The sequence below is a fragment of the Furipterus horrens genome, unplaced genomic scaffold (genome assembly GCF_987537825.1).
Source record: "Furipterus horrens unplaced genomic scaffold, mFurHor1.1.pri manual_scaffold_6, whole genome shotgun sequence".
Lineage (NCBI taxonomy): Eukaryota > Metazoa > Chordata > Mammalia > Chiroptera > Furipteridae > Furipterus > Furipterus horrens.
Window position 1 is genome coordinate 108,061,265 of NW_028327176.1, and position 17,762 is coordinate 108,079,026.

The following is a 17,762-nucleotide window of genomic DNA, read 5'->3' on the forward strand; positions in this document are numbered from 1 at the left end:
TAAACAAACTCATCTGAATGGCTTTTCAAAAAAGTCAAATTTTTAGCACCCCAGGATTTTATTACTAACACATGAGAATTGACCATATAATCAAAAGACATTTGCTATCATTTTTAAATTACTGTAAAACAACTTTTAGATCATTAATTTTACACCAATGTCATATGTAAGGAAGTCTAATACTGGTACATTTTTCTAATGTTCATTCATACATTAAGAAATCTTTTTTGTCCTTTCTGTAAATACCTTGTAACCAGGACTACCCATTAATCCATCCTTTCCATGTTGTCCTGGTTCTCCCTGAAAAATAAATATATGTATTTTAATATATTTTTGTAATATTTTTAAAGAAAGATACTAGAAGATAATTTTTATTTACAACAAAATATGTAAGAAATTTTTCTATCAAACTCACAGCACGTCCAGGAAGGCCAGGAAAACCAGCATTTCCCTTTTCACCTTTTGCACCCTGTATTAAAAAACAAAACAAAAAACCTTAAATCCTTACAATAATCTTTTAAACTTCCAACTCAAATTTAAGTAGGAAAGTAAGTTAATGACAGAATTCATGGAACTACAGCTTGTGCTGGGTTTGAAACTTATTGCCAGAGTATTATTTTACCAGGCCGGTGGACAAAATATAAGGCATTGAAAATATTGATGGATGAAGAATTATTACAAGAATCTGAACACAGAAACCACATCTTGGAAAATTTTAAAGGCAATGAATATTTTAAGTATATGGAGAATATAATCTTCCTTTGATGTGAAGAAACAGGAAAGCCCATAACATTCTCAATGGACACACTGTTAAACAGTTATCATTCCCAAGGCATCTCTCCCTGTAATTATTTGAAAATTTCAAAATGATCAATAGCACAACATATTCTCATAGAATACCATGTATAAGAGTCATCAGTTATTTTTTTCATTGTTTTTAATAAATCCTTGAGAAATGTGAATAAAATAAATTGTTATAATGGTGGGCTGGGATTAAAATTTTCTATTTCTTTTATATTGAAAGTTCAATATGGATACTTTGTTTTGTGAACCATACTTCCCTTTTTGCCATAAAATCCAGGTAATCCTTTATCTCCTTTGGGGCCCATTTCACCCTAGAAGACAAAAGACCAATTATAAGCAAAAGAGTTTAATATGCCAACATCAAAATAAAATAGAAACAATTCAAACTTCATTTATAAAAGTCCTATTTTCCAGGCTTTATAAAGAAAAACAAGGACAAATAAGGACAGATGGGACTATTATATGGTCTACAGTATAACACTAATAGGAGAATTTCTATATAGAAAAACTTACTCATTGCTTTTTAAATACTTTAATATTTATGACTGGATATTTTAAAGAAAGTTGATAAAGCTTTATGTGAGCCATGATATTAACTTATCATTTACTTGAACATGTTTTAATTTATATATGGGCATTTATTTATAACACAGTTGTAATATAAAGTTTGAAATTTGAAATACTATATGGCATTGCTGAATTTGAAAAAGACCAATTTCTTCAACCTTTGATCCTGGCATTCCATGAAGCCCAGGAAAACCAGGAAGTCCATGGTCACCCTGAAAATTAATTAAAAAAAACATATTTCAGTCAAGAAAATCATAATATATTTTTCAACCTTACCCTTTTCAAAATCCATTGAAAATAAATCTGTGAACAGTTAAATATATACCTACATTAAAACCCTCTCTTTATGAAAGATTAATGTTCCTTTATCAAGGTTTTATTTATATTCAGAAAAGGAAAGCATTGGGGGGCTTAGGGGAATTTTATCAGCAGCTGTAACCACTCACTTAAGCTCCATCCACATGTCACATAAACAACCTTCCCTCAGCTACCTCTAAGTATATGGGTAGACACAACTGTGTTAGAAGGCCCTAAGTATGTCAGACAGGAAGAAGCCTGCAGACCCTGGGAATGGGATTGGGGCAGTTTGTGTAGAGATTGCCACAATCAAGGATCTGGAATGTGGCCTACAAGGGCATCATAGGCTACAGATTGGCCCTGATCTGATAACCTATCACTCAACACCAGGGAACACAACCTATCAGGGCTTCTGCATCTCTGAGGGCACTAATGACAGAGTTTTTTGCAAGTCCCCTTCTCCATGTCTTATATCAATTTCTTCTAAGACTTTTTGTTGATCTTTAGTTTTCTTAAGATATTTTGTGGTTCCTGATTGTCAGCTAATATGGAAGCTGAAGGTAAGCTCTCAGTGCAGTACTGTTCATTGACTGAGCTTCACTATAATGTGATCTGGTTGACTCATTTCACTGGATAGCACTGTATGTCAGTGGATTCTTCACAGAAGGATCTTCTACAAGTTTGGCATTCAGGACTGGCTGACAGCAGTCTAGAAGGAAGGTAGGGGAATCCAGCATGGGTACATGTTCCCTAATTCCCATTGTTTTAGTACAGCTCCACTTTTTCTTTCCAGTCTAAAGACGCTCAGTTTTATCCTTTTTCAGGTATTACATTTTATGTTTCTGCCAGGGTGGAAGAAGGGAGATTCATTTGGCTATACGGAGTTAAGGAAGCAGTAGAGGAATTTAATTGTTATTAAAGGGACATTCAACCATGTTCCCATTTTTAGTTCTACTTTCAGTTTACCACCAATTTTAGAAATATTCAATATTATCCTTTCCTGGGACTTTGGGATGTCTGTGTGCATGTGTGTGTGCATGTGTGTATGAATGTGGCTGTGTTTGTATGTATAAAGGGAGTCTCTTCTCTCTCACATAAATCACATGACTTCTAATTTTAGGGCTTAGCTTCCTTAGATCTTTTCAGCTTCCAGAAATATGGAGCTGTTTATTATTTCCTCTTTCATTCTCTGGTCATGCTGAAATTAGAAAGGTAAGTGTTCATGTTGCCTGTCACTACCAGAATCAATATGTAAAGAAAATAATTAAATCTTTATGGGTGCTTTATTCAGATGCTGACAATCTGAGAAGATGGTGGGTTATGTACCCTAAAAACCTCTTAACATCTAATCTCAAACCAACCTTTTTATAAGGAAAAGAAAAGGGTAGGTAAGAGGTTTGGGAAAAGGTTAACCATATAAGAGTTGTAGTCCAGAGGCAATTTTTCTAGTATTTTTTTATCTACTGATTAACAATTCTTTATCTTCATCATAGACACTCCCTCCCTGGAACCCAATGGTGCAGGCACCATATCCATCTCTTGCAGATCCCATGGGGCACAAAGGTTGAATTGCTTGTTAACCTTCTGGAGTCACATAGGTCATGTATTTCAGTTCCTGGAAAAACAGCTTTCCACATGCATTAATCAACTATAGATGATATTTAGTTATAACCTATCAATTATAACTAAAACTAAAATCTTTAACTCTTGAGTCCCCCTATCAATGTTAGGTTTTATATTATAAAATTGTTATTATGCCCTTGAATGTTGCTTTAATGAGAGTTTAAGATAGAGAACAAAGCTAATGTGATTTTTCAACCCTTCACTGTTATCAAGAAGCCCTAGTGACTTATTAATGTTTTGACATGTACGGTATATTATCTACTAAAGAGATGTGTTCACAGGAGTCTGATATAAAGAGAGCTGATGAGCTCACTGAAGGATGAGTAAGGGAGGGGGAGACATGAAAGGAGGTTGCTTGAAGGAATGGTAAACAAGCAAGCTCAGCCCATGTGACAGATCTTTTTACCCTCCAGTGGAGACATGGCATGGGTGGTGCAGATATATGAGCAAAATTGAAGCAGTAATCTAAAACTCCAAGCACACAAAAGCCCTAGGATGGATAGCTTCACAGCAGATTTTACCAAACATTCAAATAAGAACTAACTCCTATCCTTCTCAAATTATTCCAGAATATTCAAAAAGAGGGAAGACTCTCAAACTTTCTTTTTACAAGGCCAGTATTATCCTAACTCCAAAACCAGGTAAAGATACAACTAAGAAACAAAGTTATACACCAATATCTCTGATAAACAGATATGCTAAAATCCTCAACAAAATATTGACAATCCAGATCCAGAAATACATTAAAAAGATCATGCTCCATGATCAAGCTGGATTTATTCCAGGGATGCAAAGATGGTACAATATTTGCAAATCAATAAGTGTAATATACCATATAAATAAAATGAAGGACAAAAAACCATATGATCATATCAATAGATGCTGAAAAAGCATTTGATAAAATCTAGTATCCATTTATAATAAAAAACACTCAGCAAAATGGGAATAGAGGGAACATACCTCAATATGGTAAAGACCATACACAAGAAACCTACAGCCAACATCATATTCAATGGGCAAAGTCTAAAAGCTTTTCCCTTAAGATCAGGAAAAAGACAAGGGCATCTGCTTTCACCATTCTTATTGAACATAATACTGGAAATTCCAGCTACTGTAATAAGACAAGAAAGAGAAATAAAAGGTAACCAAATTGTAAAGGAAGAAGTAAAACTGTCATTATCTGCAAATGACATGATAGTGTACATAGAAAACCCTATAGTCTCCACCAAAAAATTACTCAACCTAATTAGCGAATTTAGCAAAGTAGTGGGAATAAAAAGCCAATATCCAGACATCAATGGCATTTTTTGTACACCAACAATGAGCTATCAGAAAAAGAAAGTAGGGAAAAAATCCCATTTGCTATAGCAACAAGAAATATAAAGTATCTATGAATAACCTTAACCAAGAAGGTAAAAGACCTGTACTCAGGAAACTAGAGAACACTGAAAAATGTAATTGAGGAAGATACAAATAAATGAAAGCATATATCTTGTTATGGATTGGAAGAATTAACATCATTAAAATATCCACACTTCCAAAAGCAATCTATGGATTCAACACAATTCCTATTAAAATACCAACAACATATTCACTGATCTATAACAAATACTCCAAAAATTTATATGGAACCAAAAAAAAATCCAGAATAGCCTCAGCAATCTTGAGAAAGAAGAATAAAGTTGGAAGGATCACAATACCCATTATAAATCTGTACTACAAGGCCATTGTAATCAAAACAGTCTGGTACTGGCATAAGAACAGACATATAGATCAATGGAACAGAACAGAGAGTCCAGAAATAAACCCATGTCTCTATGGTAAATTATTTGCCAAAGGGGACATGAGCATACAGTGGAGTAAATACAGTCTCTTCAATAAATGGTGTTGGGAGAACTGGCCTGGTACATGCAAAAAAAAAAAAAAAAAAAAATTAAACTAGACCACCAACTCACACCATACACCAGAATAAAGTCAAAATGGATAAAAGGCTTAAATATAAGTTGTGATACCTTTAAAATCTTAGCAGAAAACAGGAGGTAAAATTTTAGATATCCCACATAGCAATATTTTTGCCAATATATCTCCTAGGGCAAGGGAAATAAAGGAAAAAATAAGCAAATAGAATCACATTAAATTAAAAATCTTCTGCATTATTTTGTTGAGTATTTTAGCATCTATGTTCATCAGAAATATTGGCCTATAATGTACAAAGCTTCTATATTAAATTTAAAAGCTAAAGAAACCATCCTCAAAATGAAAAGGAGCTCAACCACATGGGAGAACATATTTGCCAATGATACATTGGAAAAAGGTTTGATCTCCAAAATATATAAAGAACACATATGACTCAATACCAGGAAGACAAACAGTCCAATTAAAAATGGGAAAAGGACCCGAATAGACAGTTTTCCAAGGAGGACATACAGAGAACCCAGAGGCATATGAAAGGATGCTCAACATCACTAGCCATTAGAGAGATACAAGTTTAAACCACAATGAGATATCACCTTACATTGGTCAGAATGGCCATCTTTAATAAATCAACAAACAAGTGCTGGTGAAGATGAGGAGAATAGGGAACCCTAGTGCACTGTTGGTGGAAATGCAGGCTGGTGCAGCCACTGTAAAAAATAGTATAGAATTTCCTCAAAATTTAAACATGGAACTGCCTGGGAATATACCCTAAGAATCTTGAAACAACAATTCAGAAGAACCTATGCACCCCTGTGTTCATAGCAGCACTATCTACAATAGCCAAATGCTGGAAATAGCCTAAGTGCCCATCAGTGGTGAGTGGATCAAGAAACTGTGGTACATTTATACAACAGAATATTATGCAGCAGAAAGAAAGAAAGAAAGAAGTCCTACCTTTTGTAACAGCATGGATGGAACTGGAGAATATTATGCTAAGTAAAATAAGCCAATCAGTGAAAGAAAAATACCATATGATCTTACTCATAAGATGAACCTAATGAACAAAATAAACTAATGAGTAAAATAGATCCAGAGACATGGAAACATGGAACAGACTAACAGTGCTAGAGGTGAGGTGGGAGGGGGATAATGGTGGAAAGAAGGGGAAGGGACTAGACAAAGAACATGTATGAATGACCCATGGACAACAGTGTGGGAATTGACTGTGGGAATAGGGGGTGGGCTGGGTAGAGGAGAACAAAGGGAGAAAAATTGGGACAACTGTAAAAGAACAACAATAAGAAATAAAAAAGTATTCTGAAGAGTAACACTATTGAGTAACACTATTGGTTCCATCCATGTATACAAGATATTAGAATCAAAAAGAATCCAAGATTTACAGCGAGATGGTTCCATTTGCCATAGCTTTCATGAGTGATGCATATACCTTTGAAGAGGCTATTCATCTCGTAAGTAGTTCTAGGGTCCAGTTTATTTATTTCAGTAATAATAAAATAAGAAAATTAATATTTTAAAAATCTCATTCTTTTAAAGTTTCTCAATGTGTGTATTTGTTTTCAGAGCACATATGCTTTATACAGCAGCAGAGGCATGTAATTCATATTTATGAATTATATACAGGACTACATGCCCAAAAGTCTTCTACTGAAAAATTTTTGCAATTTAAAGTTTGGTGATGTATAATCTAGAGTGAACTATCACACTTTCCTTTACAGAAACGGAGACCATGATTCCTGTCTCATGGCACAATCACTGCAACCTAAAATTCATCCAGCCCCCTCTTCCTCCTACTGGTTACTTGGCAGGCATTCAGGGATTCTTCCCACAGTGCAGACAACAGCATGAAAGTGGAACAAATCTCATGGCTACAACCTATTCAGCCCAAAACAGAAAAATATGGTGGATAGAAAAGCAACATTGAGATCAAGGCAGTTTATCTCAACTTTAGACAAATGATTTAAGTTTTTCACTTCTCAGTTTTTTTAAACTGTAAAATAGGAATGGTGTACTTCACAATTAACGTAAAAGTATGCATAGCATGACTTATTCTACTAACCACAAATGCCTTTTCTGTGAGGATTTCAAATGACAATAATATATATAATCCCAATGCAAACTATGTTTCAAAATAAAACCGAAAAATGTTCACACAGCAGTAAAATCCTTCAAGCACCTGATACATCACAAGCCTTATACATTTTGGTTGTTTATTTCTCCTCTCAGTTAAAAACAAATGCTAAGTCTTACTCAGGCTCAGGCAATAATGACTTATCGGGAACTGTCCAAATCTACTAACACAAGGATGGGCATTTCCCAGGGATTTGGGGGTCACACTGGACTACTCAGGCCAGCAAAAAGTAGATTCCCAAGCTCCTACCACAGGGTCACTGCCATAGCTTATCAATGACCCTAAAACAGAGTATACTCAAAATAAAGATGAGAAATCAAGAACCAAGAAAATATGAAGCACTCTATTAAAAAATTCAATAAAAGTTGTACGTTTCCCAATGACACCAGTAGAGAAAAGTAAAACAGGGCAGAAAGAGGCATAGCAGCCAATAAATGAGGCAGGACATGTAATCATTGGTTCTTCATAATAAACTGAGATGCTGAATCCATTATAGAGCCCTAAAATCAAAGAGGTTGAAAAATCAGGACACCATCAAGACTTTGCAAAAATATCCAGAGAAGTACTCAAAACCTGAGGACACACAAGTCTGCATCACAGTCCACACAAGTCTGGGACACTCAACCCAGACTTCAGAGAGTATTTAGGGAGGATACAGGTAGTAGTGCTTTCGAAAAAGAGCATCTGCAGAAAGGATATAGGAAAGAAGAAAAACATGGTACCACCCTTTCATAAATAGTAGAAAAGTTTTTTTAGCAAATCCATGATGTAACAACAGTCTCATGGATTCTTCAGATTCAGATAAAGCAAAATATTTTATAAGAAAACAGAGTATGTATGTGTGTATATTTATTCACTTAATAATATTTTAATTATTTATTATATTAATTATACAATTATGTTAATATATTAATCATTACCATATTCATCACCAATATGTTTATGTATTTGCTACCTAAATAGATATCCCTATAAGTTTATATTTAATAATATTAAAGTAATAGACTCTACTAAGAAAGGAGTGAAAGGGCACAGAGCTGAACACCCCCCATTTACAGGAAAGGGGATGCAGAAATGATACCTAAACTGGAAAAGTAACCAATTAAGCAAGAAAAAATACAGGATATGATATCCCAGAAACCAAGAGAAGAAATCATTCCAAGAAGGAAGTAGTCAATTAAGTCATATGCAGCTGAAACATAAACTAAGATAGCAGAGATTTTTGGAAAACAATGACTACTGGGTTTTAAAGATGGTAGACATTAGTGATCTAAATATGCAGCAGCAGGCTGGGATAGGAATCCTACTGGCATGGGTTAAAGAGAGGAAGGGACGTGAGAAAGTGCAGAGTAAAGGCATGCTTGTATTGTGATGGGAAAGAGAAATGGGGTCCTACCTAAGGAGGCTGTGTGGTTGGTTTGAGATGGGTCATCTTTTGGGCTACTGACTGGGTGGTTAAGTAGGTCGAATTCAGGGCTCAGCTTGTAACCTGGAACTGCTTTATACCTATCCCCACCTTCCCCCCGCACGCCACTGTTTGTGCTGTGGTGCTTTCAGAAAGCTACACAAGTAGGATGTTTTCTCTTCGAGAAACTGTAAAAAAAAAAAATTAAGTGGCAACTTTGCTAAGCCAATTCTATTTCTCACTCTATGGTTTTGCTTTAATATTTTTAAACATATAATGAATATAGTCTACATCAGTGTTCCTCACATATAGATGCTATACACATTATTTTAAAAAGATAATAATTTTGCAAGGATTATAGTTAGAAAATTAGTGCAGGTTTTTACCAGGAGCAAACAAAAAACTTAGAAATAAGTTTGTGCTTTAGGAATTAAGCTAACAAATCTGCATGGGGATCTGAGCAAATACAAATGGGCATCTTGGATGTGGACCAGCTACCAGGGTCAATAGGCCTTGACTGGATGCATGAGGAAGTACTAACCTTTTGAACATATTTAAAGAACATGTACTTCAATAGGAAGATTGGCAAATCTCAAAGTTGTTAAAAAAAAAGTCAGTACTTCAAATGTCTGTACCCACTGAAGCTCAATAAAGCTAAACCAATAGGCAATCTGTCAGATACAAATCTATTATGGGCAAATGGATATTTGGTTATGTGTGGCTAACAGGGGATGCATTCTATTCACATAATTATCTCCCTTCTAAGAGGGTAGCTCCCCCACCAATTCCTGGAGCTTACCAACAGGATAATGCTAATACCAGTTTCATTGATAGTGGCCATCAAGTGATAACCACTTTCATCTAATAATAAGAGCTTTCTTAGCCAATGGTCACTGACAAATGAGCCCACAAATCTTGGAATTCACCAAGGTGAACACTACTCAATGGGAGTCATCATAGGGAAGAGCCTTGTCTTCTTTGAGTGACTAAAACAACTGGACTCATTTGTGTGTGTGGTGTGTGTGTGTGTGTGTGTGTGTGTGTGTGTGTGTGTGTGTGTGTGTGGTGTGTGTGTGTGTGTGGTGTGTGTGTGTGGTGTGTGTGTGTGGTGTGTGTGTGGTGTGTGTGTGTGTGTGTGTGTGTGTGTGTGTGTTTTTACCTTTTCACCATCTCTCCCTGGCTCTCCTTTGTAACCTGGTAGTCCTCGTGCTCCCTAAATTAACCACAAAATAAAGTTCTGTTAATTATGATTTTTTGTTCACTAGAAGTGCTATTTCTAAAACATGCATAAACAGATCACATACTTGTACTCCTGGGGATCCTGGAACACCTGGTGATCCTGCGATTCCCTGATATCCCTAAAGAAAGGGAAACAAGAAACGTTTCACCACACTCATGAAGAGCAGCCCTGAATTTCAGGATTTACTCCTGTCTCAAGTTTCTTACACATAAGACTTCACTTAGTTAAGAAACCAAAGTAACAAGTGTCAAATGCTTAAAAAGAAATCCATATCCTTCAGCCTTTAGGAAAAAAAAGGTCTTAAATATCTGTAGATTAATAAAAATATCCAGAAATGCTTCAGTTTAAAGGATGGCTTTGGGATCAAAATATAGAGACAATGTTCACAGCTCCTGAAGAAATGTACTGCACATGAAAAACATATTCAGTATAGTCAGGAGAAAAGCACCTAAGGCTGTAGGATTAAACAAATGCAATACATTTTTAAACTACCTGATTAATGGCCATCCAAGTTAATCCCTAGAATAAATTAAACCTTGATGAATGTTATCCTTCAGAGCAAGTCTGTAACAGCCTCTGGATTACTCATTTTAGAGAGCTGCTGCTGATAACCCCAAGAACACAGCTATGACATGACCCCCAACTTGCAAGGCTGAGTGATCCGTTGAGGATCAACATAAATCTTATTATTTTTTGAGGTTTTTTTTTTTCTTAATGCCTTCAACTATTTTACCCAGCTCCCCAACACCCACTCCCTTATCAGTCTATTCTTTGTATCTATGAGCGTGTTTCTACTTTGTTTGTTTTGTTCATTGGACTCCACATCTAACTGAAATCCTATGGTATTTGTCTTTCTTTCTCTGGTTTATTTCACTACATAACAATCTCCAGGACTTACACCACCAATTACACCATACACCAGAATAAACTCAAAATAAATAAGACTTAAATATAAGTCTTGATGCCATAAAAGTCCTAGAGGAAAACATAGGCAGGAAAATTTTAAATACCCCATGTAGCAATATTTTTGCTGATATATTTCTTAGGCCAAGGGAAATAAAGGAAAAAATAAACAAATGGTAAAACATCAAGCTAAAAAAGCTTTCACACAGCTAAAGAAACCATCCTCAAAATGAAAAAGGAACCAACCATATGAAAGAACATATTTGCCAATGATACATCAGACAAGAGTTTGATCTCCAAAATATATAAAGAACTCATATGACTCAACACCAAAGATAAACACTCCAATGAAAAAATGAGAAAAGGGGATGAAGAGACATTTTTCCAAGGGGGGAGTATACAGAAGGCCTATAAGCATTTAAAAGGATGCTTAGGGAGAGAAGATGGCGGAGGAGTGAGAGGAGGCTGTGCTTGCTTGCTCCCAAGACTGGTCTGTAGTTTCGGCTAATTGTGGACAGAGTATCTCATTTAGCATCTGGATACTGGCAGTACTTGAGCATTGGCGCCTCAGAGTGACCTGTCTGGTGAGGATCACGGAGGAGAAAAGGGTGAGATGCAAATTCTGGCTGACTAGGTCTCTGGGCGGTGGCTGGCAGTGCATAAAGATTTTTCAGTACCCCTAGGTTTTTGCTGAGAGAAGTTGGGGTTGAAGAGTGAGGCTCTGCCCACTGGCAGAGCCAGGAGTGGGCCAGGTGGCATCTGGCTTAGAGAGGCAAGGAACAGAGTATTTGTGTGTATGTGTGTCTGTGTCTGTGTGTGTGATTTTGGGGTGTTATTTTTTTTGCAGATTAGGGAGAAAAGGCTAGAAGCAGGGTGAGATTCTTGAGGACCACACCTGCATGAGTGCACTCACCACCTTGTCCCCCCAATCTCCTGCCCTGGGACAGTGTGCAGGAGGTCCCTGGGTCTGCCCAACCCGGCACACCACCAGCTCACCACTGGCCTTCCCCACTTAACCTGGGCTGTGACAAAAGGAGGGTGAAGTGAACTAGAGGTGCTTTGGAAAAGTTTTGGGTGCTGGTTTTGGAGAAAGAGCTGGGGAGCAGCGGATTGGACCCCAGTGCAGACTCATCCCCAGTGCTATGGGAGAAATCTGTTAAGCACACTACTCCACTCCAGGTAGCGTCAGCCAGAGACAGCAGTTCAACTGTCCACAAGACAAGGTAAGCAGAGTGACTCTCAGACAGGTAATTAGAGGGAAGGACCCACCAAAGAGCAACACAACAACAACCAAAACCAAAATACTACTGAGTCCAAATAAAAGGTATAAAGGGCATCCCAAGACCATCAAGTTTAGGAAAACAAGGAGCCTGCACCACTAAATCACACATGATTCCTACCACAGAATGTCACACCACAAAGGCAGAAAATAAAAGCAGATCAATCTAAGAAGTAGAAAAAAACAGGAAGAGCCACCTAAAATGGGGAGATGAAGAAATAACACTCCATCAAAAGAAAAGGAGTAATTCCCAGAAGAAGGGTTAGATTAAATAGAGGCAAACTATCAGACATGGAATTCAAAACAATAGTAATAAGGAACCTCAATGAACTCAACAAACTCAGAGAAAACTACAAAAAACTCTAGGGGAACTACAAAGAACTCCAGGGAAACTACAAAGAACTCCAAGGAAGCTACAAGGAACTTACTGTGAACTACATCAGCACACAAAAGGAAATAGAAACTATCAATAAGAGCCAGGAAGAAATGAAGAATACAATTTATGAACTGAAGAACACAGTAGAAGCCATCAAAAGCAGGCTAAATGAAGCAGAGAATCAGATCAGTGAGCTAGAGGACAATGAAGAAAAAAATTCCCAGACAGTGCAACAAAATGAAAAAAGACTGAAAAAAAAAAAAATGACAAGGGTTTAAGAGAGCTGCAGGACAACAGAAAATGTAATAATATCTGTATCATAGAGATACCAGAAGGAGAAGAGCAAGGGATAGAAAACATGATTGAAAAAGTAATGACAGAAAACTTCCCAAACATGAGGAGAGAAAAAGTTTCACAAGTACAGGAACCACAGAGGGTCCCAATGAAGATGAACCCAAGGAGGCCCACTCCAAGGCACATCATAATTAAAATGGCAACAAACAAAAACAAAGAGAGAATCCTAAAGGCAACAAGAGAAAAACAGCATATAACATACAAGGGAACTCCAATAAGGCTATCAGCTTACTTCTCAACAGAAACACTACAAGCCAGAATGGAATGGCAAAAAATACTCCAAGCAATGAAAAACAAAGGCCTACAACCAAGACTATTCTACCCAGCAAGGCTCTCTTTCAAAATGGAGGGTGAAATAAGGAGTTTCACAGACAAAGGAAGTCTAAACAAATACATCTCCACCAAACCAGCACTGCAAAAGATGCTAAAGGGAATGCTTTAAGAGGAAGAAGAAAAAGAGAGAGGGAAACACAGGGACAAAGGGAAAAAGTCACAATGAATAAATACCTGTCAATAATGACCTTAATTGTAAATGGATTATATGCTCCAATCAAAAAACATAAGGTAGTGGAATGAATAAGAAAATATGACCCACATATACACCCTCTACAAGAGACCCACCACAAAACAAAAGATCTTCACAGACTGGAAGTGAAGGGATGGAAAAAGTATTTAAAGCAAATGGACATTTTAAAAAAAGCTGAGATAGCAAAACTTATATCAGACAAAATGGATTTCACAGCAAAGGCCATAAAAAGAGACAGAGAAGGACATTTCATAATACTTAAGATAACAATCCATCAAGAAGATATAACCCTGGTAAACATATATGCACCCAACATAGGAGCACCCAAATATATTAAGTAAAGGATATGGACAGCAACACTCTCATAGTAGGGGACTTTAACACCCCATTGTCAACAATGGACAGATCTTTGAAGCAAAGAAGCATTAAGGATATTGAGGCACTGAACAAACTCTAGATCAAATGGAATTAGTTGATACATAGAACTTTTCACTCCAAAGAAGCAAAACATATATTGTTTTCAAATGTACAATTAACATTTTCAAAGACAGACCACATAACAAGCCTCAACAAATTCAAGAAAATTAAAATTATATCAAGCATCTTCTCAGATCACAATGGCTTGATACTGGAAATCAACCTCAAGGAAAAACTCAAAAACAGGTAAAGGAACTAGTATAAATAATTCATGGACATGGACAACAGGGTGGGGACTGACTGTGGGAGAAGGGGTGGGCTGGGTGAGGGATGGCAATGGGTGGAAAATGGGACAACTATAATAGAAAAACAATACAAATAAAATTTTTAAAAACTCAAAAACATTCAAACTCATGGAGAATGAATAACATACTATTAAATAATGAAGGGGTTAACAATAACATCAAGAAAGAAATCAAAAAATTTCTGGAAACAAACGATAATGAACACACAACATCCCAAAACCTATGGGACACAGCAAAAGTAGTCCTGAGAGGAAAGTTCATAGCAATACAGGCCTACATAAAAAGGATAGAAAATTTTTAAATAAAAATTCTCACTCTCAAATAAAAAATCTAACCCTACATCTAAAGAACTAGAGGAACAACAACAAATGGAGCCCAAAGAAAGTAGAAGGAAGGAATTCAAGTTCAGAGCAGAATTAAATGACATAGAGACTAATAAACAATTCAAAAGATCAATAAAACCAGGAGCTGGTTCTTTGAAAAGCACAAAGTCGACAAGCCTTTAACCAGGCTCATCAAGAAACAAAGAGACAGGACCCAAATAAATAAAATCAGAAATGAAAGAGGAGAAATAACAACCGATACCACAGAAATACAAAGAATTGTAAGAAATTACTATGAACAACTGTGAAACAAAAAATTTGACAACCTAGATTAAATGGAAAAATTTCCTGGAAACATATATCTTCCAAAACTGAATCAGGAAGGACAGAAAGCCTGAGTAGACTGATAACAACTAGTGAAATTAAACCGGTAATCAAAAAACTCCCAACACAAAAAGCCCTGGACCAGATGGCTTCACAGGCAAATTTTACAAAACATTTAGGGAAGAACTAATGCCTATCCTTCTCAAACTATTCCAAAAAATCCAAGGAGGGGGAAGACTCCCAATCTCTTCTTATGAAGCCAGTATTACCCTAATTCCAAAACCAGGTTAAGACACAACAAAGAAAGAAAACTACGGGCCAATAATGCTGATGACATAGATGCTAAAATCATCAACAGAATATTGGCAAACTGAATCCAGCAACACATTAAAAAGATCATATACCATGATCAAGTGAGATTCATCCCAGGAATGCAGGGATGGTTTAATATTCACAAATCAATAAATGTAATACACCACATAAACAAAATGAAAGCAAAAATCACATGATCATAGCAATAGATGCTAAAAAAGCATTTGATAAGTAAACACCCATTTATGATGAAAACTCAGCAAAATGGGAATAGAGCAAGTTTACCTCAACATAATAAAGGCCATATACAAGAAATCTGAAGCCAACATCATACTCAATGGACAAAAACTGAAACCATCCCCCTGAGATCAGGCACAAGATAAGGATGTCCACTCTCTCCATTCCTATTCAACATAGTGTTGGAAGTTCTAACCACAGCAATCAGATGAGAAAAAGAAATAAAAGGCATGCAAATTGGGAAAGAGGAAGTAAAACTGTCATTATTTGAAGATGACATGACAGTGTACATAGAAAACCCTATAGATTCCATGAAAAAACTACTTGACCTAATAAGTGAATTTGGCAAAATAGCAGGCTACAAAGTCAAAATTCAGAAATTGAAGGCATTTCTGTACACCAACAATAAAATATAAGAGATAGAAAGTAGAAAAAGAATCCCATTTACTATAGCAATAAGAAAAATAAAGTACTTAGAAATAAAGTTAACCAAGGAGGTAAAAGATCTGTACTCAGAAAACTACATAACATTGAAGAAATAAATTAAGAAAGATACAAATAAATAAATTAAGGAAGATACAAATAAATGGAAGCATACACCATGTTCATGGATGGGAAGAATCAACATCATTAAAATGTCCATATTACCCAAAGCAATTTATAGATTCAATGCAATCCCTATTAAAATACCAGTGAAATATTTCACAGACCTAGAACAAATACTTCAAACATTTATATGGAACACAAAAATACACCAAATAGCCACAGCAATCTTGAGGAAGAAGAACACAGTAGGAGGAATAGCAATACTTGATGTCAAATTATACTACAAAGCCACTGTAATCAAAACAATCTGGTACTGGCATAAGAACAGACATATAGATCAACTGAACAGAATAGAGAGCCCAGAAATAAACCCAGGTCTATATGGTCAACTAATATTTGACAAAGGGGGAAGGAACATAAAATGGAGTGAAAAGAGCTTCTTCAATAAATGGTGCTGGGAGAAATGGACAGAGACGTGCAAAAAATTAACCTAGTCCACCAACTTACACCGTGCACCAGAATAAACTCAAGATGGATCAAAGACTTAAATGTAAGATGTGACACCATAAAAGTCCTAGAGGAAAACAGGCAGGAAAATTTCAGTTATCCCACATAACAGTATTTTTGCTGATATATCTCCTAAGGCAAGGGTAATAAAGGAAAGAATAAACAAATGGGACTACATCAAGCTAAAGAGATTCTGCCCAGCAAAAGAAAACATCAGCAAGATGAAAAGGGAACCAACCATATGGGAAAACATAATTGCCAATGATACTTCAGACAAGAGATTGATCTTAAAAATATGTAACAAACTTATATGACTAAATACCAAGAAGACAGACAACCCAACTAAAAAATGGGCAAAGGACCTGAACAAACACTTCTCCAAAGAGGACATACGGAAGGTCCATAGGCTTACAAAAGAATGCTCAACATCACTAGCCATCAGAGAGATGCAAATAAAAACCACAATGAGATACCACTTCAAACCAGTCAGAATGGCCATCATCAACAAACAACAAGCACTGGCGAGGATGTGCAGAAAAAGGAACCCTAGTGAACTGTTGGTGGAAATGCAGACTGCTTCAGCCACTATGAAAAACAGTATGGAATTTCTTCAAAAAACTAAAAATGAAACTGCCTTTGGAACCAGCAATTCCATTGCTAGAATTATACCCAAAGAATTCTGAAACCCCAATTCAAAAGAACCTATGTACCCCTATGTTCATAGCAGCACTATTTACAATAGCCAAGTGCTAGAAACAGCCTAAATGCCCATCTGTAGATGAGTGGATTAAAAAACTGTGGTACATTTATGCAACGGAATACTATGCAGCAGAAAGAAAGAAGGAACTCCTATCATTTCCAACAACATGGATGGAACTAGAGAGTTATGCTTAGTGAAATAAGCCAGGCAATGAAAGACAAATACAATATGATATCACCTAATACAGGAACCTAATGAACAAAATAAACTAATGAACAAAATAGAACCACAAGCATGGAAACATGGAACAAGCTGACAGTGACCAGAGAGGAGTGAGGAGGGGGATAATGGTGGAAAGAAAGGGAAGGGACTAGTCAAAGAACATGTATGAATGTTGTATGGACAACAGTGTTTGAATTGACTGTGGGAGTGGGGGTTGGGCTGGGTGGAGGAGGGTAAAAGAGGAATTATTAGGAGAACTGTAATTAAATAACAATAAAAATGATTTAAAAAGTAAAAAGAAATAACTAATGTTTCAATCACATTTTCATTCTTAAATCCAAAAGCTTCATTTCCATGTGGCTACTCAGTGGTCTTTGTATTCACCCAATTACTTCTCAGTACCTATTTAGCTACAATTTTAGAAACATT

General features: G+C 36.2%; 1 protein-coding gene across 1 annotated transcript in view; it reads right to left on the bottom strand.

Annotated features, from left to right (window-relative positions):
* The window catches only part of COL21A1 (collagen type XXI alpha 1 chain), a 181,763-nt gene that overhangs the window by 58,927 nt on the left and 105,074 nt on the right, over positions 1-17,762 (bottom strand). The window contains exons 11-16 of the mRNA XM_090282615.1: positions 10,067-10,120; positions 9,922-9,975; positions 1,530-1,583; positions 1,060-1,115; positions 416-467; positions 247-300 (exon numbers count right to left, since the gene is read on the bottom strand). Of these exons, the coding sequence (XP_090138741.1) occupies positions 247-300; positions 416-467; positions 1,060-1,115; positions 1,530-1,583; positions 9,922-9,975; positions 10,067-10,120 (324 nt within the window). The remainder of the gene's footprint in view (positions 1-246; positions 301-415; positions 468-1,059; positions 1,116-1,529; positions 1,584-9,921; positions 9,976-10,066; positions 10,121-17,762) is intronic.